The sequence below is a fragment of the Triturus cristatus genome, chromosome 11 (assembly GCF_964204655.1).
Source record: "Triturus cristatus chromosome 11, aTriCri1.1, whole genome shotgun sequence".
Lineage (NCBI taxonomy): Eukaryota > Metazoa > Chordata > Amphibia > Caudata > Salamandridae > Triturus > Triturus cristatus.
In genome coordinates, this window is record NC_140594.1 from 63,801,655 (window position 1) to 63,826,327 (window position 24,673).

General features: G+C 47.3%; 1 protein-coding gene across 6 annotated transcripts in view; it reads left to right on the forward strand.

The window, feature by feature from the left end:
* The window catches only part of CHFR (checkpoint with forkhead and ring finger domains), a 347,673-nt gene that overhangs the window by 251,390 nt on the left and 71,610 nt on the right, over positions 1 to 24,673 (forward strand). For all 6 annotated transcript variants that reach the window (XR_014970933.1, XR_014970934.1, XM_085636275.1 and 3 more), the window contains 2 exons: positions 13,449 to 13,536; positions 21,409 to 21,516. Coding sequence is in view for 4 of the 6 variants with exons in the window: in XM_085636275.1 (XP_085492401.1) it covers positions 13,449 to 13,536; positions 21,409 to 21,516 (196 nt within the window). In the remaining 2 variants the exon portion in view is untranslated. The remainder of the gene's footprint in view (positions 1 to 13,448; positions 13,537 to 21,408; positions 21,517 to 24,673) is intronic.

Here is a 24,673-nt window from a genome sequence, read left to right on the forward strand (position 1 = left end):
GATCTCGGGTGCCATACGCTTGAGGAGGCAGCACGATTTAGACCAATGGCCTTCTGGAGAAGACTATGGTCTACTCCAGAGCTGGTAGTTTATGCCAACGCATTGAAAGATGTTATTGGAGCCGATACATCCCACAAGATTCTCCGGCTACAAAAGGTTAAAAGTGGTCTACAAGATATGGGTCTAAGCCATCTATGGGAGGATCCTGTCGGTAACTCTTTCCCCCCTAAGAGGATCCTCAAAGAAACATATTGGAAAATGGTTAGAACAAAGTCAGCACTCCACTCCTCGAATACCTCGTTGACTAGGTTATTTCTGGAGTACAAAAGTGTGGCCAAATATGAGGACTACTGGGATTTTATAAGAAAACCAGGTGATAAAAAAACTCTATTTTCAGTTTAGAGTAGGTACCCTTCCGGTCAAAGCTTTCACCTGTAATTGGAAGAGTGTACCGGGCAACACATGTGTCTTTTGTCCTGAGCAGGTAGAGACAGTCCCCCATATACTATTTATCTGTCCGGCGTATAAATCTCCCAGAGCCAAATGGATTAAAGCCTTATGTTCCAATAGGGGCACCCGATCTTGTGCCACTGCTCTCCACATATTAACATCAAATACTGAGGTGCATATCGTGATAGCCGTGACCAAATTCTTGAGTTGGGCGTGGAAAATAAGAGCGATTAAGATGAAGACAATCTGAATATATGTTAGCACTTTAGGATTAAGTTTAATTACCCACAGGCCCTGGGGAAAGTAATTTAAAAATAACTATGAGATGTGCTTTGAGTATCTCATCCTCATTTTAATGTATTGTTTTATCATAGTTTTAGAATGGGATGTACATTTTTTTTTTAATTAATGTTTTTAATTTTTAGCGTTTCTAATATTGCGCTTTATTGGTAAATGTATTTATACTAAAATTTTATAAATTTATTTAATGGATGTGTCTTTTATGATCACAATGATCGCAATAAAGATGTTTTTGACTGACTGATTAAACCCTTATATCTGAAAGAAACGGTTAGTTATAGATTACTTACCTTAGAATTACCCCCTGGCTTCAGACTGGATCCGAAAAGTGTCTCGTCAGCCGTACCCCTGCACGTCGTAAGGTGGCGTTGGTTGACTCCGCGTTCATCGTCGTGGTCAGCGGGATGACGTCGCGCTAGCTACATAGACGCTGCCCTCGCGTGCTGAAGCCAGTTCTTTCTTTTTCCGCGCCGGCAGACGCAGATCCGGAGAGGGCGGTATCTCCAGTCACTTTTTGACTGACTTTTTCTTGACTTTTGTCAACTTCGTTTTTTGAGTCCATCGACTCCTGGTGCACGAGGGATGCCCCGCTTCAAGGCCTGCGGTTCCTGTAAACGACTAATGTCGTGACGGATCTGCACCTCATGTGCCTCTACTGCCTGGAGCACGACCATGACCCCAAGTTGTGCTCTGACTGCCGAACCATGGGCCCGAAGTCTTTGCGGGAGCGGTCCCGAGAGCTACTCAAGGCCAGCAGTCGACACCGCGTCGCTCGAGGTCCTGGCCGCGTGGGAGGTCGAGGGACGATCGCAGAGCCATCATCACTCCTCTTCCAAGTCTTCGCACTCAGGTCAGGTAAGTCAAAGCATAAGAAGTCGAAGAAGCATCGTCTCTCTTCTACTTCCCCTCGTCCTTCGGCTCAAGCGATGAAGAGTGTGGGTGGTGCCGCTCCCGCAGCTCCGCGTGTGGATCCTAGAGGGTCGACTTCAGCCTTCCCGGGACCGGGAGCGGCCCCTGCCCAGCTTCGTCAGTTCTACGAAGCGATGCATGCCATCTTTGGGCAGCCCAATTCCGCCAGGCGTGCCTTCAGGCCCCGCAAACTCGGCTGGGGGCCCTAGGCCTTCGCCGGCTTCGGCCTCTGCGCCACAGGTCCACCTTGAATCCAGGCTTGCATCCGGATTGGCGCAGTTCGACCTCGTAACACCTCCACCTGCGCTGATTCCACTGGCACCACGTCCGCAGCAGGCGCCGACTGGACCCCCAGCCTGCGTCGACCCTGGCATCCAGCCCTATGTGGACACAGAGCCGGACTGGCGTTGACCGACGCCGGATCCGGCGCCGATGGGTACTTTTGTGCCTGTGCTCCACCCTGGCCCTTTTCAGCAAGATTGGCAGCCAGAGGAGGGTGAGGAAGACTAGGAGGGGTCTGGGGACCCTTTGACCGACCGGACTGGAGAGAGGAACTGGGGGATGCCAGTGGTTTGCATACCTCCCCAGACCTTGGCATGTTGTCTCCTTCTACCGTGGCTACGGAGGAATAGCGTCATACGCAGTGGTGTTGCGTAGGGTGGCTGAGGCTCTCCACCTCGAGCTTCCTTCAGTGGCTTTCAGGACTAACCTCCTAACAGAGGCGCTTCAGCCGGCAGCAAGCTCTTCGGAGCCCCTGCTGCCGTTCAATGAACCCCTATACGACATCCTTTTGGGCACCTGGTCCATGCCCAACACAGGGGCTCCTGTGGATAGGATGATTGCCAGACGCCACCGTTCGGCCCCTGGCGACCCCACTTTCTTCTCCCAACACCCTACCCCTGAGAGGTTGGTGGTCCAAGCCTCAACATCCAAAGGCGCATTCCCTAACGCTTCACCTGATAGGCAATACAAAAAGCTGGACCAACTTGGGAAGATGTTTTCTTCCTCCAGCTTGGGACTGCGGTCGGTAAACACTGCATGTCTGTTGGGCAGTTATTCCCACTCTGTGTGAGATACAGTGGTGCAAGTGCTGCCCCAGTGCCTGGAGGAGGCCCGTGCTGTGCTATCCCGTGCAGTTGCCGAGGGGAGAGACGCAGCGAAGTTTACCATCCACGGTGGACTGGACACCTTCAACTCACTGGGTAGGACTATTTCAACGTTGGTAGCCCTTCGACGCTACGCCTGGCTGAGGTCGACTGGCTTTTCTGGGGATGTCCAGAACACCCTGATGGACATGCCCTTTGATGGCCGTCGCTGGTGCGGCGACAAAGCAGACAGCGCGCTAGAGAGCTTCAAGGACTCTCGTGCTACAGCCAAGTCCTTGGGCCTCTCCACCACACGCCCTGCACTGTCTGCTTTTTGCCCCTTTCGTGGCTGCAGAAGGGATCCCCCACCACATTCCTTCCAGGGCCACAGGCCGGCGCAAGCTGTTCAGCCCCAGCGTGGCCTGTGACATGGAAACCACCGCTGTGGTTCTGGGGGCCAGCAGGCGGGCCAGTCCACCACCGTCCCCTCTGCAGCAACCTCCAAACCCTCCTAGTCTGACCTTTCAGGCCCTTCACACGTCAGTGAGCGTCAGGATTTGCGATCATCTCCCCCACTGGCGTACCATCATGTCGGACAGGTGGGTTTTGCAGATAGTTCACAGAGGCTACTCCCTCCCCTTCGAGACTACCCCGCCCAACCATGCCACCTCAGTACCATCGAATGTCTGGGATCATCTGGCCCTTCTCCAACAGGAAGTTATGGCTCAAACGAGTTCCTGCCCCAGAAGTAGGTCGTGGTTGCTATTCCCACTTCTTTCTGGTGCCCAAGAAGGACAAGGGCCTGCGTCCTATCTTGGATCTCAGGAACGTCAACAGCTTCCTCCGGAAGGAGAAGTTCAAAATGTTGACCATGGCTCAGGTCCTGTCTACCCTGGAGACTGGATGGTAGCGTTGGTCTTGCAGGATGCTTTTTTTCACATCCGTGTCCTGCCGGCCCACTGGTGTTACCTGCGGTTTACAGTAGGCCATGGGCATTTTCAGTTACTGTGCTCCCCTTTGGCCTTACCAGCGCCCCTCGGGTGTTCACGAAAGTGATGGCAGTGGTCTCAGCTCATCTGTGTAGATCAGGGTTTCCAGTCTTCCCCCATCTCGATGACTGGTTGTTGAAGGCGGGCTCACCCCAGGCAGTCGTCTCCCACCTCCAGACTATGGCAACCTCCTGCATTTGCTGGTGTTCTCCATCAACATGCCGAAGTCACACCTGTCTCCCTCTCAGAAGCTCCTTCTCATCGGAGTGGTTCTGAACATGACGCAGTTTCGGGTCTATCCTCCCAAACAGCGAGTCTGGGATATTCGGGCTATGATTCCGATCTTTCAGCCTCTATCCCGGGTTTCGGTCAGGATTATCCTCCGGCTACTGGGCCTGATGGCCTCCTGCATCCTGCTCGTGGATCATGCCAGATAGCATATGCAGGCTCTGCAGTGGGACCTAAAGTTCCAGTGGGCACAGCATCAGGGGAACCTGTCCGATTGCGTCCAGATCTCAAAGGGCACCGAACGCCAAGTGCAGTGGTGGCTCACGAACCAGAATTGGGTCAACGGCAGATCACGCTCCCTTCCTCAACCAGAGTTCACAGTGGTGACCGATGCATCACTTCTGGAATTGGGCGGCCACATGGTGGAGGCGGAGATCAGAGGCCTCTGGTCTCCGGCGTAGTCTGGGCTCAATATCAACCTTCTGGAGATTCGGGCGATTCATCTTGCACTCAAAGCATTCCTTTCCTCTGTCAGGGGAAGAGTAGTACAGGTGTTCACGGACAACACCACCGCCATGTGGTACTGCAACAAACAGGGCGGGTGGGGCCGTGAACCCTATGTCAAGATGCTCTCCGTCTCTGGGCATGGCTGGAACATCAGGGCATATTCCTGGTGGTTCAACACCTGGCAGGTTCTCTGAACGCCAGGGCGGACGAACTAAACCGCAGGTGCATGATGGATCACGAATGGCGTCTTTACTCGGCGGTGGCGCAAGGTTCTTTCAACAGTGGGGAGAGCCTTTGTTAGATCTATTCGCCACCGAAGAGAATGCGCAATGTCAGCAATTCTGCGCGTTAGAATTTCGAAGGCGGCACTCGCTAGGCGACGCTTTTTTTTGCGAGTCAGCTTTACGCCTTTCCGCCTATACCACTTCTGCCTAGAGTGCTGAAGAAGATAAAGTGCGACTGGGCCCAAGTCATTCTAATGGCTCCGAATTAGGCACGAAGAGTCTGGTATCCCGAGCTGCTACACATGGCCATTGATCCTCCAACCAGACTGCCTCTTCGGGAGGATCTTCTGTCGCAGCAGCAGGGGACGGTCCTCCACCTGAACCTGTCCAGCTTCCCCCTCCTTGCGTGGAGATTGAGCGCTGGCAGTTGACTTCATTTCACCTGCCTCCCGAAGTCTGCGATGTTATCTTGGCAGCTAGGCGTTCCTCCACTAAGACGGTATATGCCTGCAAATGAATCCGATTTGTGGCATGGTGCACAGCAAAGGCTGTGGATCCCCTTTCCACCCCTCTTTCTGATGCTCTCTTGTTCCTCTTTTTTTGGGACCAGCAGGGCTCTGCTCTGGACACTCTAAAGGGCTACCTCTCGGCCCTTTCAGCCTTCCTTAGGCTTCCTGATCAGCCTTCTATTTTCAAGCCCCCTGTTGTGAATAGATTCCTTAAGGGCATTACTCATCTTTTTCCTCCTGTTTCCTTCGTAATGCCTCAGTGGGACTTGAACTTGGTTCTTACTTATCTTATGTGCGCTCCCTTTGAGCTGCTACATAACTGCCCTCTCGGACTTCTCACTCTGAAAACTGCCTTTCTTGAACAGTCAAGTCCGGAGCGACGGCTTATTTGGCCGTTCCGTTCTCCAGGACTTCGGGGTTGGTATTGCTGGGTTTTCTATTCTAAGGTAAGGAATCTATTACTAACTTTCTTTCAAATGAACAAGTTACTTACCTTGGTAACGATACATCTATAAGAAAAATAGGTTAGTTACAGATTCCTTACCACCCCACCCATCCACCACGTTCTGCGAACTGACTTCTAGGGTTCAGGACTTCGTTTCAGGGTCCTAGTTTTGTGCACCAGTGGTCAGTGTCTTGCATGGGTCTGCACTTCTGGCGTGGAAAGTCCAGTAAAGAACTGACGTCAGCGCTCAAGGGCGGCGTCTATGTAGCTACCTCAACGTCATCCCGGCGACCACGACGCCGACGACAAACGCGGAGTCGACCGACGCCACCTTCCGACGCACAGGTGTACTACTGATGAAAAACTTTACGGATCCAGTCTGATGCCTGGGGGTAATTCTAAGGTAAGGATTCTATAACTAACCTATGTTTCTTGCAGATATATTGTTACTGAAGGTAAGTAACTTGTTGTTTATTGGGAACCATGAACTATTTTCCATATTTCACCCTTTCATACTAAATATGGGATTTATACCACTGTATTTTGTATAATAAAATCCCACCCAAACACACAAACATACAGATATAATTTTATTTTTCTTCAGACGCAGCAATTGCCCCAAGCAGCTAAGAAGATTAATGGCATGGATCTTATGCTGCTATTGAACATCATCTTTTATAGGGGAAAAGCAGGGCAAGATCCCAACCTAAATTCTACATTTTTAGGTTTAATTTCAAAACATTAATCTTGGGCAACATTAAAAATACACACCTGCCTGACCTATTTCTAATGTTTAAAGCTTTCCTTCCTTGTCAATCACCAATGGTACCCAACAGTTAATCGCTCGGCCACTCGGTGTGCACTGTAGATTGTTGTCTCTCCCCACCCTATCTCAATCATAAAGTAAATTCTCTCCCTGGCCCACCTATGCCCTAAATTGCACTCCACCACTCCTATGTTTTATCTTTTCCACTCCATTCCCATGCTACAGTACATTCCCTTCCAGCACTACATCCACCCCACAGTGACATATGAGGTAGTGTTAGATGACTGGATATCATGGGAAATTTAACAGACATCGTAGTGCCCTGCCCAGATAAACTTGGGGTGCCAATCCCGAAGAGTGAGTTCGAAGCATATGAGCTGTAGATTGTATACTTTAGCATAGATTGTCATCTGGTGTTGAGCTCGGATGTTTGCACTTTGTTTTTGTTCGAAGACGTCTTTGTAGTCACGAGATAGGTGACTCCTCCTTATGGTGAGAGTGTGCATGGGCATCGACTCCATCCCCAGATTGTTTTTTTCCGCCATCGGGTTCGGATGCGACTTGCTGCGCTCCGGGTCGGTGTCGCTATCGAAACTCCCTTCGACGCGCAATCACTATCACTCGACGGTATTGTCTCGATTACATTTACATTTATCCCTAAACATTCTAAGACTCTTCATAGGGAGAAATCTTCAGCACCGAAAAAGAACACCGGCTCCAAAGAACTTTTTGTCCTGGATCCAAACAAGAAAACAATTTATATCCATCCAAAGACTGGTCATATTCTTTCCAAACAACCTACAAAAAGGAAACCATTTGCAAAATTCACCGGTCCGCTAAAAGAATAGACATGGGCACTAACATCTCTACACCTACTACACCTCCTCCTCCAACTATTGATCCCAATCTACTTATCTCTCCAGTACACTCTCCAGAACATACTTGTCCACTCTTACAACCAGAGGATAGTGATAATGGAGATGGGGACGGACAATGCCCTGACCACTGGAAGTTCAGGAAAACCCTGAAAACTGCCTTGTTCTAGCCTGAAGCCCCGGTCACTGCTTCACTGCATATCCAGAGCGCTGAGATACCCTCCCGAGGGTGATTCAATGCGCTATATAAGCCAATAAATCAAATCAAATCAAACAAGGGGATGATAATATAGTTCCACAAGATAATAATGATGACGATGATCCCCCGCAGGAGCCAGCTCCATGGAGGGACTATAATACAGATCCTGACTTAAACAACAACCCGGAACGTTATCCCTCTAAGCCATCCCCACCAGATGATAATGTAGGTTTTGCCCAACTAATCAATGGGGCCGCAACATATCACGGGGTATATTCTACATTTAGATCCTGTAGAGGAGGATTTTCTCTTAGAAACTTTTGCTCAGCCGCAAAAATCTTCACACCTACCAATGTTAAAAGGCCTAATTAAACAGACAGCAGAAGTGTTTAAAGACCCCGTTAGGGCTAGGGTTCTTAGCCTCAGGATAGACAAGAAATACAAAGCGGCTTCCAGTGACCCCATATACATTAAGAGTCGGCTTCCTTTAGATTCCCTGGTAGTAGCTAATGCACGTAAAAGGGCCAACTCTCATGGTTCAGGTGACACCCCGCCCCCGGATAAGGAATCCACATTATTAGACGCATCAGGCAAACGTGTGGCCTCTCAAGCTGCAAAATATTGGAAAATAGCCAACACACAAGCTCTCTTGTTAAGGTATGATAGGGCTCACTATGATGAGCTGGAGAAGCTCATTCAACATCTACCCGACCATTACAAAGACAAGGCCAATGACCTCATACAGGAAGGCATAGTGATCACAAAAACATCAATCAAATGTGCTCTAGACGCAGCGGACACCGCGTCTCGCGCAGTTAATACTAGCGTATTGTTATGCAGGCATGCTTGGCTGAGGATATCTTGCTTTAAACAAGAGGTGCAAAACAGTATCCTTAATCAGCCCTTCGATCAAAAGCACCTCTTTGGCCCTGCAGTGGACACATCTTTGGAAAAGATGAAAAAGGACACGGAAACTGCTAAGTCTATGGGAGCCTTGCAGTTATCTTTTCCTAGTGGCACATTTCGAACCTCCTTTTATAGGGCGGGCTCAAAAACCAACACACCAGAGCACCCATACTCATCCTTCAAAAGCCCCAATCAGAGCTCCTTTTCCAAAGGATACTTTAGGGGAGGCTACAGGGGTAACAACAACAAGGGCAGAGGCCGGGGTAATAACACCTGCAGCTCCCCTACCACCAAGCAGTGACTTCCCTGCGCTTCCCCCGACCATTCCACACCTGTCGGGATGGGGGGGGGGGGATGCTTTTCACAGTTCCTACCTGTCTGGAATTCCATCACTACAGACAAGTGAGTAAGACAAATTATCCAGTATGGTTACTGCCTGGAGCTCACATCCAGTCCCCCACACACCGTTGAATGTCTGCAGAACATTTGACTCGCCTCAAACAAGAGGTTCTCTCTCTTCTACAAAAAAATGCACTACAACCAGTCCCCTTACTCCATCAGGGCACAGGGGTTTACTCACTCTAATTTCTGATTCCAAAAAAGGATGGCTCTCTCAGGCCAATATTAGACCTCAGACCCCTAAACTTCTACATCCAATCAGACCCCTTCCACATGGTCACTCTCCAACAGGTGCAACCACTACTTCGGCGAGGCAACTTCCTCTCTACTCTGGATCTAAAGGACGCCTACTTTCATATTCCTATTCACCCCTCTCACATAAAGTATCTCAGGTTCATGGTGGACGGACAACATTATCAGTTCAAAGTCCTCCCGTTCGGGGTAACCACAGCACCCAGAGTCTTCACCAAATGCCTCGCAGTTGTAGCAGCTCATTTAAGAAGACAACACATCCACGTGTTCCCTTATCTGGACGATTGGCTCATAAAAACCAAATATCACAACAGTTGTGTACAGCACACACACAGAACTATCCATCTACTTCACGACTTAGGTTTCACATTAAACCTCACCAAGTCTTACCTTCAACCATCCAACATACAACAGTATCTAGGGGCTACTCTAGACACATCAAAAGCTCTAGCATACCCCAATCCAGGCAGGATTCCCTCTAATATTACAATTTCGGCCTCAACACTCGTTGCCAGCTCGAGTGTTTATGCAGTTAATCGGGATGATGGCTTCTTGCATCCTCATCGTCCCTTATGCAAGAATCCAGATGCGTCCCTTGCAGGAATGCTTAGCACATCAGTGGAACCAGGCTCAAGGTCAGCTGACAGATCTGGTGTTGGTGGACAGCCGCACACATCGCTCTCTGCAGTGGTGGAATACACAAAACCTTTCCAAAGGGCGAACATTTCTCGACCCGTTTCCTCAGATAGTACTAACAACAGACGCGTCGCTCGCCGGCTGGGGAGCTCATCTACAAAATCGAACTGTGCAGGGACTATGGACCCCTCAACAAAAACAACTTCACATAAATCACCTGGAGTTAATAGCAATATTTTTAGCACTGAAATCTTTTCAACTCTTGCTAATAGGCAAAGCTGTCCTAATACGTACAGATAACATGACAGCAATGTATTACATTAAAAAACAGGGAGGGACACACTCTCCCCAACTCTCACGCCTAGCGCAACGTATATGGAGATGGGCTATTCCCCAAAAGATATACCTCCTCGCACAACATCTCCCAGGAGTACACAATCAGATTGCGGATCTGCTCAGTTGACAAACACAACACATTCACGAATGGGAACTTCATCCTCAAGTTCTTCTTCCATTTTTTCAAATGTGAGGGCACCCAGATATAGATCTGTTCATCACACATCACAACGCAAAATGCCCAAGCTTCGCCTCCAGGTATCCACACCCATTATCCAAATGCAATGCTCTATGGATGAACTGGTCAGGCAAATTTGTATACGCTTTTCCGTTTCTCCCTCTCATTCCGCTCCTGGTTCGTAAGCTCAAACAACACTCCCTCCTAGTTGGATCCTAGTTGCGCCAACATGGGCGAGACAACCTTGGTTCAAAACTCTACTAGAGCTATCAGTGGTACCTCATCAAAAGTTACACCTCTCACCCAAGCTTCTTACACAGAACCATGGAGAGATAAGACATCCAGATCCCAATCAACTCTATCTTACGATCTGGCTCCTGAAGTCCTAGAGTTTGGTTACCTCAGTCTCCCACCAGAATGTATGAACGTCATCAAGGAAGCTAGACGTCCTACCACAAGAGCATGCTATGCAGCAAATTGGAAGAGATTTGTTGTTTATTGTACAAATAACAAAATCAACCCACTAGATGCTTCCATTCAAAACATTATCTGTTATCTCTTGCATCTACAAAAATGTAATTTGGCATATACATCTATACGGGTACATCTAGCTGCAATAGCCGCTTGCCTCCAAAACAGACAACACTTGTCTTTATTACGAGTTCCTGCAATCAAAGCGTTTATGGAAGGACTTAAAAGAATAATTCCACCTTCTCCAGCCTGGAACCTTAATATTGTCCTTACCAGGCTCATGGGCCCCCCATTCGAACCTCTACACAAATGCAAACTACAGTTTCTCACTTGGAAGGTAGCCTTCCTCGTAGCTATCACATCCCTCAGAAGGGTTAATAAACTCCAGGCATTAACTATACAAGAACCATTTTTGCAAATGCTTCATAGTAAAGTGGTTCTTAGACCTAACCCAACATTTCTACCCAAGGTAAATTCTGCCTTCTACCTTAATCAGTCTGTTGAACTCCCAGTTTTTTTCCCTCAACCAGACTCCGTGGCAGAACGTGCTCTTCACACACTAGATGTCAAAAGAGCATTACTATACTACATAGAAAGAACTACATACTTTAGAAAGACTAAACAACTCTTTGTATCTTTCTCCCCACCTCACATATGCAATCCCATTTCAAAAACAGGGATTGCAAGATGGATTGTTAAATGCATCCAAATATGCTATCTCAAAGCTAAACGCACACTAACCATTCCCCTAGAGCTTATTCCACACGCAAACTAGGGGCTTCTATGGCATTTTTAGGGAACATTCCCCTAGATGACATCTGCAAAGCAGCAACTTGGTCTGCACCACACACTATCACTAAACACTATTGTGTAGGTGTGCAAGCAAAACAACAAGCTAGTGTGGGCCAGGCTGTATTAAGAACACTTTTTCAGACCACTGCAACGGATACAGGTTGCCACCGCTAGGAGGAGAACGGTCTACAGTCTATGCTAAAGTATACAATCTACAGCTCATATGGCTCGAACGGAAAATGCTACTTACCAGTATGCATCTGTTCTTAGCATGTAGAGTTGTATACGCCCACCCACCTCCCCGGATACCTTTATCCGTTGCAGTATTATCTTACTTAGATACATCACACATGGACATCCTGTCCTATTTTCTTACTAACTCCATCACTACCCTTTATGGCGAAGAACAATCTGGAGATGGAGTCGATGCCCATGCGCACTATCACCATAAGGAGGAGTCACCTATCTCGTGACTAAAAAGACTTCTTCGAACAAAAACAAAGTGCAAACATCCGAGCCCAACACCAGATGGCGATCTACGCTAAAGAATACAACTCTACAGCTCTACATGCCAAGAACAGATGCATACTGGTAAATAGCATTTTCCCTTCATGGCACTTTTAAAGGATCTAAAAAGTGGAAAATCAGCCAGTCTAGATGTGATTGCTAACAACATCTATCTTGCAGACCTCAGCAGATGAGGTGACCTATGATGGGTACTAATGCCTGCAGTTTGTAGACAGAGGGTATGGTTGAAATCTTGGTGAGGGTTAGACATCTGCCCCACTCACAAGAAATACGCCACGATTGAACCAGCCAACTATAGTTTGATACGGCCTTTGATCTACATGGGAAAATGATGGTCAAACTAGTCCTAATTGTTATAGAGTACCCTGTGGTGAGTTCAGCAATCAAGCCTCATAGTTGAACTGCCTTTTGGCTGCCACTGCCCACAGTGTCCAACAGATTCATAGAATTGTGGTTAATAACAAAATATATTATGTACAAACAAGCTACATCTGTTTGGGATCGTCATGGACTTCGTCTGCATCTTAATGTAGTAGACAAAAATCTGTTACAGCATAAATTGTGACGCCTGTTTCTAAACAGAAGTCAATGAGATCTATTGATGCAACTTTATTTAGATACCTGGTTAGAGGCAGGAACACAAGTTGCAACAGGTTGAGGGTTAAAACAAGGGTGCTCCCTGACCCCAACCATTGATCACCTGTTTGCCTAGATAGACCCAAGAGCCTGGAAACTGCAGCTGCTTTTCCTCCATTGTTGTAGACCAAGAACCTTTACTTATTACAGTACGCTGATAATGCAGTTTTATTTGGATATAACTCAGAAGGGCCAACAAAGGCAATTGGATTCATAAAGTAGCTACACTAATGCAAATATTCTGGTCATACATTGTCATATAACAAAGGTAAGTAATTACTTTTGTACTAAAATAACCTGTATTAGAAAATGGAATACTGTATTACACAGTAAGTGTTAACATTGTACTTCTTCGGCATTGCAAATGTACCAGCAGGAAAGCTTCCAAATACCCCTGTGTCACCTCTTCCCTAGTGTTTGATGCTTGATAACGTCTCCTCATTTGGCTGCATTCGATCAGCACAGGATTTAAGAATCAGGGAGAGCTGCTCCTGTAGGATACTTACTTCGCCAGCTGCACTGGATTGCCAGAAGCCACTTGCTTCTCTGCCTCTGTTGTGGGCAGCGGTGCTGCATCTGGAGGTCTTGCCATATTTGGATGAAGGGGCGTGACATGCATTGGCGAATAAAGGGACCTGCGAGGCCCCAGTACTATTTTGAACAGCTGGGGTACAATCATGACTAGTGCGTTGCACTGGATTTGTAAAAGATGCTTGGAGTAGCCTACAGTATTTAGAGGTATATTCTGTCCTACTGTAGAAAAATGAACTCTTAAAACGCAATCATATTTCAAAACATGCTGATCTTTCTCCTTTTTATGCCTTTCAGAATTACCTGGCATCCAGGGGGATGACATGGAAAGAGATGTTGAACGAAAGTCTTTTGGCACTGCAGAGAGGCTCTTTCATGCTCGCAGGTAACTTGATGGTAACTGTGTGCTGTAACAGCTCAGGAGATCTTGCTGCCAAAGAGCCTCTGTGCACCATTTGTTGTATTTGCGGTGACAAGCATTCTGATTTTGGACATTTTCTGCCCTCTTTCTGCAAGAGCTGTGCTACATTATAAGTCTAACAGCACTCCTACAAAGATTGTGTTTTTGTAATTGAAAGCCACAATGCCACAATGCCACACGGTTTGTCTACCCTTTTGGATTGAAACTGAATTCTCAACAACTGTCTTTTCCTACTAAGTTGCTAAAATATATGCTAGCTATAGGGTACCTTCAACAGGGGATTTCTAGTGCTATCCATGTTATTGTCTAGCGATCTAGCTATCTTCATCCCACCGGTACACAAGAGTAGCACTGAAGTCACACCATAACTCTGAAAGGATTCATTTTCCTTGTAGTCACTTCTCTGTAACAATGAATCGGTGTGAAAAGGAAAGAGCGTATTTCTTCCTTGTTCCTCCATTGCTTTTCTTTCCTGATCATTGATGTCCATTTACCGAAGTGACACTGCTTCTGCGATAAAACGTATGATGTGATTTAACGTTACAAAAGAAAAGCTGGTATAAGCTGTAGAAAATGTTTTAGACTTACATGAAATTAGCTGCAAGACCAAATTGTGCACATCACTGCACCCCTTCTCTTTGTTCTTGTGCATGGAGGCTGCTTGTTACAGCATTGCATCCAGGGATACTTAATAAATACATTCTTGTGACGCATGCTTTACTTTTCCTGAATTAGAATGGTCTAGCTCATCCTCTCTGATACCAATCACTGCTCATTAAAACATCAGCTCAGCGCTCCGTTTCAGGGGAACAGCACACCTGCTAAAAGCTCTGGCCAATTGTCCTCGTCCTCCGAGAAAAGATGGCCAGTACCTCACCCACTGAGGCGTTCATCATCATTTTCAGGGCAATACCAAAACATCAAGTAAACTTTATCTACTTAGTGTCTATTATAGCTACATGGCTTGGGTCCAGCCTTCCTTGACGTGTGTTGGGCACTTCCCTTACCATACTAAGCAGAAAGTGGCATCAAGCAGTCTTTGGAGTGGACACTGTTCCGTATCATTGCACCAGCAGCAGATCTGGATAGCAAACCTTGTTTGTGAATCTGACACAAATTTGTCCTTGTTTTCTGCTTAATTCATTCTACATCCTACGTTCTTTATTTGCTCGTATCCAAATCAGACCAGAAAAGGACTGGTTTCATGTACTGTCGTCCTTTGTAATACTTCCCAGATTAGAACTTTGCGGTCACTGACCTCTGCCTATTGTTGATACTTCTCCTTCAGCTGATTTTTGTTTTTTGTCTGTGGTGAGGCAGGAATCCTAGTTTAATCCTTGATTGAGGTTTTATGCAGCTGGAACAGAGGGCATGGGATAGGTGGGTTCACAGAAGAGCTTAGTTTTCTCTTTTGACTTCTGGTCTCAATCGGAGGGTGTTTTGATACTTTATGAACTGGGCTTTTTCTGATGGATACATCTGCCAGTGGATTCCTCACCTTGTGAATATCCCCTGCACCAGCAACATTCGTAAACTTTTGTAGCAGTCCACGCCGATGAGGTCGAAGACGACGTTACACAGAGACACGGCTCCGCTCGCGACTCCGCTGACGTCACCGGCTCCTTAAGAAGACCTCGTCGTTTCCCTTTTTTTCGCGCCGTCGATGCCAACGGATTTCGGGAATCTCTCTCTGTAGCTATTCTTGTTACTTTGTTTTCTGCTGGTTTCTCTTTGTCTTCTTCAGTGAAAATGTCAACGAAGAAGTCTGGATTCAAACCTTGTCGAGAATGTGGGAAACACATGTCGATAACGGATCCGCATGACGACTGCGTGTGGTGCCTGTCATCGGACCATGATGTGGAAGGATGCTCTTGCTGCCGCAAGATGAGCTCCAAGGCTCTTAAGGAAAGGGAAGCCGAGATGAAGAAAGAAAAAAGAGGCCGGAGGAAGTCGAGGTCGAGGTCGGCGTCGAAGTCGACTTCGGGGTATGCTTCTAAATCTAGGAAGCACAAGAAGGAGGCATTCATCTCGACGTCACTCGGATAGGGATGCGGCTCCGAGATCGACGTCGCCCTCCCGACGCCGTAAGGACTTCGTGTCTCCCTTGCCCATTCCGGATTCACCTATTGGCCTGTCGTCACCTGTGGCTTCACCGGAACATTCTCCGGCTCCGGGCCCGGCTCCATCTCCGACGCCGGCTCCATCTCCATCTCCATCTCTGGCTCCGGCTTCGGCTTCGTCCCCGGTTCCGATTGAGGAGCTTCCAGCTCCGGGAGAGCTTTTGGCTCCGCTGATTCCACCGTCGGTGCCGGTTGGCCCGAGTCCGGTGATGCCTGAACAATATCCTGCGTTTCCAGGACCAGGTCAGGACCCTACGCATTATCTTAATGCGATGTATGGAGTCTTCTCCAGAGCCATGTACCCCTCTGGTGCACCTTCGGGTCCTATGGGTCCTATGGCTTTTAGTTTGGGGGTTCCCCAAGCCTATTCTCAGTCTCCCTTCATGCCGTTTTTTCCGGCGACGCCGTCTTGGCATCTACCGGCGCCGAGGACATCGACGCCGCTCCCTTCTTCACCGGCTCCGACTTGACATCGTTCGACGCCGGCTGGTCCATCGGAGCCCGGCGCCGTCGGATTCAGTCACGGCGCCGCCGACTCCAGTTGTGAGAATCAGGTCTAGGAGGGAGGCCCAAAGGGTGCTGGATGAGCAAAGATACCTGTTGGAGGAATTAGAGGAAGGGGAGCTCATTGAATCGGACGATGTTTTTGATGACTTGAAAGAGGCTAGTGGCCTGGACTTATCACCTGAATGGGAGATTACTCCTCCTTCTGACCTTCCTTTAAAGGATGTGGCTCCATACCATGCCGTTATAAAGAAGGCAGCTGAACTTTTAGATCTGCAATTGCCTTCTGCAGAGTTCAAGCCTAACATCTTAACAGAAGTTCTGCACTCTCCTTCTGCTGTTTCGGAGCCTTTACTCCCTTGTAATGACGCCATTATAGAGCCAGTAATAGGGGTGTAGCGTAAGCCCTTTTCTGCTCCGGCAGTCTCTAAAGTTATTGCCAGGAGGTATAGGGCAGCTTCGGGGGACCCAGACTTTTTGACATTTCACCCATCTCCGGAGAGTCTGGTGGTTTAGGCTGCCTGTTCCAGAAAATCATCGGGTTCTTTTCACCAGGTCCAGAGTGACAGGGAGGCGAAGAAATTGGATCAGTCCGCTAAGAAGGTCTTTTCTTCTGCCAACATGGCCCTTAAGTCGACGAATCCCACCTGTCTTTTGGGCCGGTATATACATGCACTTATGGACTCAGCAAAGCAGCTGGCCCCTAAGCTGTCTGAAGAGGATAGGATAGGTTTCAATGAGGTCCTTTCGGAGGTCACGTCAGGTGATCCAAAGTGGCTTGGACACAGCTGACTCGGTTGCAATAGTCATGGGGTCTTCTGTTGCCACCAGGAGGAGTGCGTGGCTTAAATCTTCGGAATTCTCCTCTGATGTTCAGTCAACGCTATTGGACTTGCCTTTTGATGGCTCCGGACTCTTTGGCAAGAAAGCGGATGCTGCACTTGAAAGATTTAAAGAGAGTAAGGCCACGGCTAAATCTTTGGGCCTTCAATCTCAGTCAAGGGGTTCGTTCAAGAGGTACAGGCACTCTGTATAAGAGTTACAGAGGCAGACTCAGGGGTCGCTCTCGGGGTCGGCAGCTCTCCTCTTCTTCCTCTTCTTCCTCCTCAGCCCCTCCCACCACCGCAAAGCAGCCCTAGATCCACCATTCTGGATCATGTTGGTCCTCTGGGGGGCCGGCTTACCCATTTTCTACAAGATTGGGAATTGGTTACTACAGACCTTTGGGTTCTAGATCTTGTAGAAAATGGGTACGCCCTTCCCTTTCGGGAATTTCCTCCAAATTACCCTCCTTGTCAAGGTGCTTGCTCGGAGGACCACCGTCTTCTCCTGCAGGAGGAAGTCCTGACGTTACTAAGAAAAGGGGCGATAGAGGTGGTTCCAGAGCATGAGAGGGGTCAGGGATGCTACTCCCGGTATTTCCTGATTCCGAAAAAGGACGACAGATTGCGTCCGATATTGGACATCAGGATCTTGAATCTTTATCTGAAGCAAGAAAAGTTCAAGATGCTCACCCTTGCACAGGTTCTTCAGGCGCTGAATCAGGAGGACTGGATGGTGTCGATCGACTTGCAGGATGCGTATTTCCACATCCCCATCCTGAAGTCACACAGGAAGTATCTCCGGTTTACGGTAGGGTCGCAGCATTATCAGTTTAGTCCTTCCGTTTGGTCTTACTACTGCACCTCAAGTCTTCACGAAGGTGATTGCAGTGGTGGCAGCCATCTCAGAAGGTCGGGGATTTCGGTTTTCCCCTATCTAGACAACTGGCTGATCAAAGCGGAGTCGCCAGAGAAGGTGCTTCATCATCTGCAGGTTACAACTCAGCTGTTGTACAAATTGGGTTTTTCGATAAACGTACCCAAATCTCACCTGGTGCCCTCTCAGCGCAACCTGTTTATAGGGGCAGTACTGGACACTACTGTGTCGAGCATTCCCACCTCCACAAAGGATTCTCGACATACAGGAAATTATTCCTTTGTTTTACAATGGAGCGGTCGTTCCAGTCCTGAAGGTCCTTTGTCTGCTCGGTCTGTTTGCTTCCTGCATTCTGTTGGTCAACCATGCATGCTGGCACATGAGGGCCCTCCAGTGGTGCCTCCGCAGGCAGTGGTATCAGCACAAAGGAGATCTCAGGGAGTCTGTGAGGATCTCCAGAGAAGCTGCAGCGGATCTGTCTTGGTGGAGTGTGGAGGGCAATCTGTCTCAAGGAAAGTCCTTTAATCTACCTCCATCGGTGGCCACAGTGATAACGGATGCATCCACTTTAGGGTGGGGTGCTCATCTGGGGGATCTGGAGATCAAGGGTCTTTGGTCTCCAGAGGAAAGGTTGCTTCACATCAACCTTCTGGAATTGCGGGCGATACGTTTGGCGCTCAAGGCCTTTCTCCCTTTCCTTCGCGGTCAGTCGGTTCAAGTCCTGATGGACAACACTACCGCGATGTGGTATGTCAACAAGCAGGGAGGAGTGGGGTCTCATTGTCTCTGCAGAGAGGCTCTGCGTCTCTGGTCCTGGGCTTGTCTGATGGCAAATCATCTGGCCAGAGTTCTGAACGTGCGTGCAGACAGTCTCAGTCGGCAGTTCTCCGCCTACCATGAGTGGAAGCTTCATCCAGAGGTGGTTCGTCACGTCTTTCGGATGTGGGGAACTCCTCGGGTGGACCTGTTTGCCACTCACGAGAACGCTCACTGCCCGTCATTCTGCAGTCTTCAGTATCCGATGCAGGGAGCGTTGGGGGACGCGTTTCAGTTGAGATGGGACTCGCATCTCCTTTACGCGTTTCCTCCCATACCCTTGATTCCTCGGGTTATGAGGAAGATTCGCCAAGACCGGGCACAAGTCATATTGATCACCCCGGATTGGCCAAGAAGGGTGTGGTATACAGATCTTCTCCACCTCTCCTCGTGCCCTTCACTCCGTCTCCCTATCAGGGCAGACCTCCTCTCACAGTCGGAGGGGCAGGTTCTACACCCCCACCTCCAGAGCTTACACCTTCATGCCTGGAGATTGAATGGGGCAACCTGAATTCTTTTTCTCTCCCACCAGATGTGGTAGATGTAATTTTGTCTGCCAGACGTCATTCCACCAAATATATCTATTCCTGTAGGTGGTCTAAATGTGTGCTCTGGTGTGGAGAGAGGTCAATTGATCCTTTGAGGGCTTGTTTATCTGACATTCTTCAGTTTGTCCTTTCTCTTGCTCAGCAAGGTTTTGCTGTAGCTACTGTAAAGGGATATCTTTCAGCCTTGTCGGCATTCCTTTGTTTGCCGGATCAACCATCATTTTTCAAATCGCCTATTGTTTTACGATTTCTAAAGGGCCTTACAAACAAGTTTCCTCCTATTCCTTTTATTGTGCCTCAATGGGACTTAAATCTTGTCTTAACTTATCTGATGGGTTCTCCCTTCAAGCCCTTACACAAGTGTCCCTTGAGACTGTTGTCTTTCAAGACGGTTTTTCTCATTGCGATCACCTCGGCAAGGAGGGTAAGTGAGCTTCAAGCTCTGAGTTCAAAACCACCGTTCTTGACCATTCATGTACTCAGGACCAGGGCTGCTTTTCGGCCTAAGGTGGTAACTCCTTTCTATCTGGGGCAATCCATTACCCTCCCCACCTTCTATCCTCCCCCTCACCCTTCCAAGGAGGAGGAGCAGCTTCACCGCTTGGACCCTAAGAGGGCGGTGAGCTTCTACCTTGACAGGACAAAAGATTTTCGAGTTGACGACCAGCTCTTTGGGCTTTGTTGGCTGCAGGAAGGGCAGAGTGGTGCACAAGCGCACCCTTTCCAGATGGATTGTCTTGTGCATCAAGATATGCTATTCTTTGGCTGGTAAGGAACCTCCAGAGGGTTTAAGGGCTCATTCTACTAGAACTAAGTCTTCCACTTCTGCTTTGTCTAGAGGTGTTCCTGTGGAGGACATTTGTAGGGCGGCAACTTGGGCCCCCCTTCACACTTTCGCAAAGCTTTACTGCTTGGATTCCGAGGTGAGGAGGGACGGACATTTTGCTTGTTCCGTCCTTCAGGACTTTCTGGTATAGAAGGGTGTACATCCTCCTCCGGGAGTGGGACTGCTGTGGGAATCTTTTCACAAGGTGAGGAATCCACTGGCAGATGTATCCATCAGAAGAACAAGTTACTTACCTTCGGTAATGCTTTTTCTGGTGGATACAGCATCTACCTGTGGATTCCTCACTGACCCACCCGCCTCCCCGTTGTCCACCCTTGTATACCTACAATTCTGATGATGGTGTTTCAAAATGTATTTGTTACTGTCAAAGGCATTGTGTTTTTTCTTTTGCCTTTCTATTTATTTTCCACACTGTGTGTGTTGATTTGTATATTATGTAATGTGTATACTGTGTATATACTGCTGTCAGTCCGTCCGTGTGCCTCGAAGGCATGGAAAAAAGGGCGGAACTGACGTCATCACGCCGACGAGGTCTTCTTATGGAGCCGGTGACGTCAGAGGAGTCGCGAGCGGAGCCGTGTCTCTGTGACGTCGTCTTCGACCTCATCGGCGTGGACTGCTGCAAAAGTTTCCGAATGTTGCTGGCGCAGGGGATATTCACAAGGTGAGGAATCCACAGGCAGATACTGTATCCACCAGAAAAAGCATTACCGAAAGTAAGTACCTTGTTCGTTTGGGCTGCTCTAATAGCTTGTTCTTATAATTTCTTCATTTTGGTGGTCTGGAGGGCTTTACCCAGATTTATTTCAATAAATGTAATAGGGTAAAGGTGCTATCTCAGCTGAGTTATTTATGTTTTTCATGTAGCCAACTATATCACATGACACATCAACTTCCTCTCCACTTGTGTAAAAATGCAAAACCTTTCAGAGGTCACTGGGGCTGACAGTATCAAGCAATCACACACGTGGTGATTCCTACCAGAGCATACATTAGTACTTTTCCTGAATTAGAATGGTGTAAGAAGAATGGTCTAGCGTATCCTCTCTGAGACCAATCCCTGCTAAATAAAACATCCGCTACATTGCTATTCTCCAGTGTCTCTCTACCGGTTTAGTGTTAGCAGGTGCACCTTCAACTACTGTTTTATTGAGATTTACTTCTAGAAAACCATAACTGTTGTTCCACAGTATAGATGACTGACTTCGCTGGTGGTACTAATGTATGGATCCCAATAATTCCGTGAGACGCAAACAGTTCTTTGTGCATACATTTTCCTTCAGTGATTGTTTTCTTTCTTCAGATTACAGAATCACGGGTAGCACCGTCCTGTGTTACTGCTGCGGCCTGCGCAACTTCAGAGAACTAGCTTATCACTACCGGCAAAATATTCCAGCTCCTGAGTTACCAGGTGAGGCCACTATGAGGGCAGCCACCCCTCATTCAAGGTATGTGTGTGTATGTTGTTGTTCAATGAATGACTGATGTGAGGGGTCTAAAGCTCCTTTTCTACAACATCCCTCTGATCTCACAATTGATCTTGGAGTACCCCAGGATAAGCTGGTTAGGTTTGCCAGTGGGTCCTTTTGTGTGCACTATAAGTATGACTCCAGATTTTATGATATTCATTTGTAATTGTGTACTTTGGTATTTCGAGCCCATGCATTTTTGACAGTGTTTTATTGTACTGTTGCTTTTTTTTAATCTCTTTTTGCACTTTTATTGACCGCAATAAAGTTGATGATGATATTCATTTAAAAATATCAGTCTGTATTTATCAAGATTTATTTTTCTAATTTTTTCTGAATGTTGTCATGGAACAGAAAACAGATGTGGACAAGGTGCATATAGCATTTTTCCACATTAATTCATATGAACATTTACAATTCCTGTTTGGTCACCTGTAGAGTTTGTCTGTTTAAATAAAAAAAATGTAACACTAATTTAAATTCTGTGGCACTTAAACACAAATGTATTAAAGCGCTGTGCATGTCTGTGGCTGTTTGAAAGTTGCCAGCTTATGTATATTGAAAACACTGGTGCTGAAGTGTTGGGGAAGTTACAACTTCGGTGTAGCTCTACAAGGTGCGCTTTCCTACCCATGGGTGACCCAGGCAAACGTAGTTCAATACACCAGTGGTGGATGTGAAAGGCAGGTGATTGTAGCCCCTCAGAACATGAGTCAATGTGTAGTTGAAATAGAGGTATTACTTTTGGGTTACTAACAATCACGTAAAGGGATCAGGGGCATCGTGGAAACAGCAACAAACCTTATTCTGTTACTTACTGTATCTTCACACACTGTACTAAGAAGAATGAACACTTTTTAAGATAAAAGTATTTATTACTACAAGAACAATTTGTTTCTCAGTACATCTAAAACAACTACACAGAATACTATAAAAACAGCAACGAGACACATTATCCATAACAAGAATAGAGTGAACATTTCTAGCATTGTCAGAATGTCATTAAAAGGCCAGGTAGAACCTAACACCCTACTCTCTAAGTCTATGCGCTACGCTATGAGAGCATGAAAGGCAGAGCAACGTGCAGTCTAGAATTTCTTTGGGAGAAAAGATGCACTGTATACCTTGCTTACAGCAAATGCTGTGCTAATCAGTGGAGGCGTGAAGACTATGTTCCCTGCGAAGGGCAAACACCCACTGCGGTAGCAGTCAGTCAGTCTTCCTCCAGAACCTGGCTTTATCAGCTTCACTCTTCAGACGGGATGCCTAATCTGTGAAGTGCGAAGCATGCTGGCAGCAGGTGTGACCATCTCTGGCAGAATCACGGACGATAATCCTGGCGAAGGACCTCTCCCGATAACTAGTCAAGTAGCAGTCCTTATATCCTAAATCTTATCAAACGTTGGAATTTATGGCATAAGTTTAGGAATGTCAGACATAGATTATGTGCATAAAGGTATGCATCCTAGACGTTTCCTTGTGAACATATAAGGATGTCAATTCAGACTACATTATTTTGGGTATATTTCTGTATGTGTTCTATTTAACCGTGACATGGTAAGGAGGAACCATTTGGCCCAGCCCATTGTTGCGGTAGATGTTGTATCTATGTCATTAATCGAACATCTTGACGCTATCACAGTTCATAGAAAGATATGGTCTGGTGACATCTGCGTTAAAAGGCAGACATAACAATGATTCTGCATAAATCAGGAAATATGGCGACTTCCATTGCGTAAGTTAGGAAAGATGGCGTTCTCCAGCGGCGGTTTCTGGGGGTGGGCGGAGGGGCTCCACCCTTCTAATAACAGGTGAAATGGATGGTAATTGCAAAGGGCAATTACTATCCTAGTTACATTATAATAAACGCACCCAGTGCCTTAGCCTGCCTAGTCCGTCTTCCGAAACAGACGTCAGGCAGTTTTTTTCAGAGACATATTCACTTGTGCGCGCGTGCCAGTTATCTGGTGGCCTTTGCAACATAGCGATTTAAGCAGCCTATGGGCTGACATGCTGTCAACCCGGGCCTGCAATACTTGGAGTCCTCCGGGACCTCCCAGTAATGATGTGTTGCAGCGTCACATTTTAAAGCCGCCCCGGGCGTCGGCAATATCAGCCCAGTACTCACAGGGCTGCTTGTGATTCATTAGGGGAGGATTCCAGCCTTTGGAAGAGGGCCTGACATCACAGAGTAAGGCAGGGTCACGTGCTGCATGCTCGAAACAGAATACACTGCGCATGCTTCTGCACCTTCTGTATTCTGTTTTGAGCATTCCAGGAGCTTCCTGCTAGTTTGTGCGAAGCAGAAATACCACAGGATGTTGGTGTGCAGTAACTCCATCTGTGACACCAGCCGGAAAACAAGACTGTTTGGGTAAGTTGTTGTCTATCCACTCTTCTCCTCACTTTATTTTTTACTCTTTCCCTCCCGTCTTCTCTACCTTGTCTTTACTTTTCTTTCTTGCACTCACGCACTGTCCTTCTCCTGTTGATCTGTTCTCCTTTTACTTTCCCTCTCTCTCTTTAGCAGCAGTCAGAAAGAAATTAGCACTAGAGAGTGAAAGTAAAGACCGCAGCACTGCAGCAGGAAATAAATTAGGCACTTGCCGGGCTTTTAGCAACACAACCTTTTTAAACTGTGCCAGGCTGTGAAGCAAAAAATAAACGATGCTTCTGAAATTCATATATCCAGGACTTTTACATTCTGTGTCTATAAAGTAAGTTACCTAATTAAATTAGGCAACTTCCTTTCTAAACACAAAATGTACGTGCTGGATAAATGACCACTTTCAAGAAACATTTGTCTTGGTTGCTTCACAGTCTGGCAGAATTCAGAATGCAGCCTCCTAATGTGAACATGGCTCCAACTAAACTCAGTCCCCCTTCAGTTGGAGAATTAGAGCAACATACACAGTTCTCGCTAAATCGCCAGTGCAGGGGTATGTAGCTTTGTGCAATTAAATTCCACCCTCTTTACCTTGTGGTGGGAATACAAATCTGTGTAAAAAGCTTGGGAATTGAAGGCTTCATCTTATAGTAATCACATGCCTAGGAATGGATGAAGATGTAAAGAAATGTTTGGTAATGTAAGCTTAACAG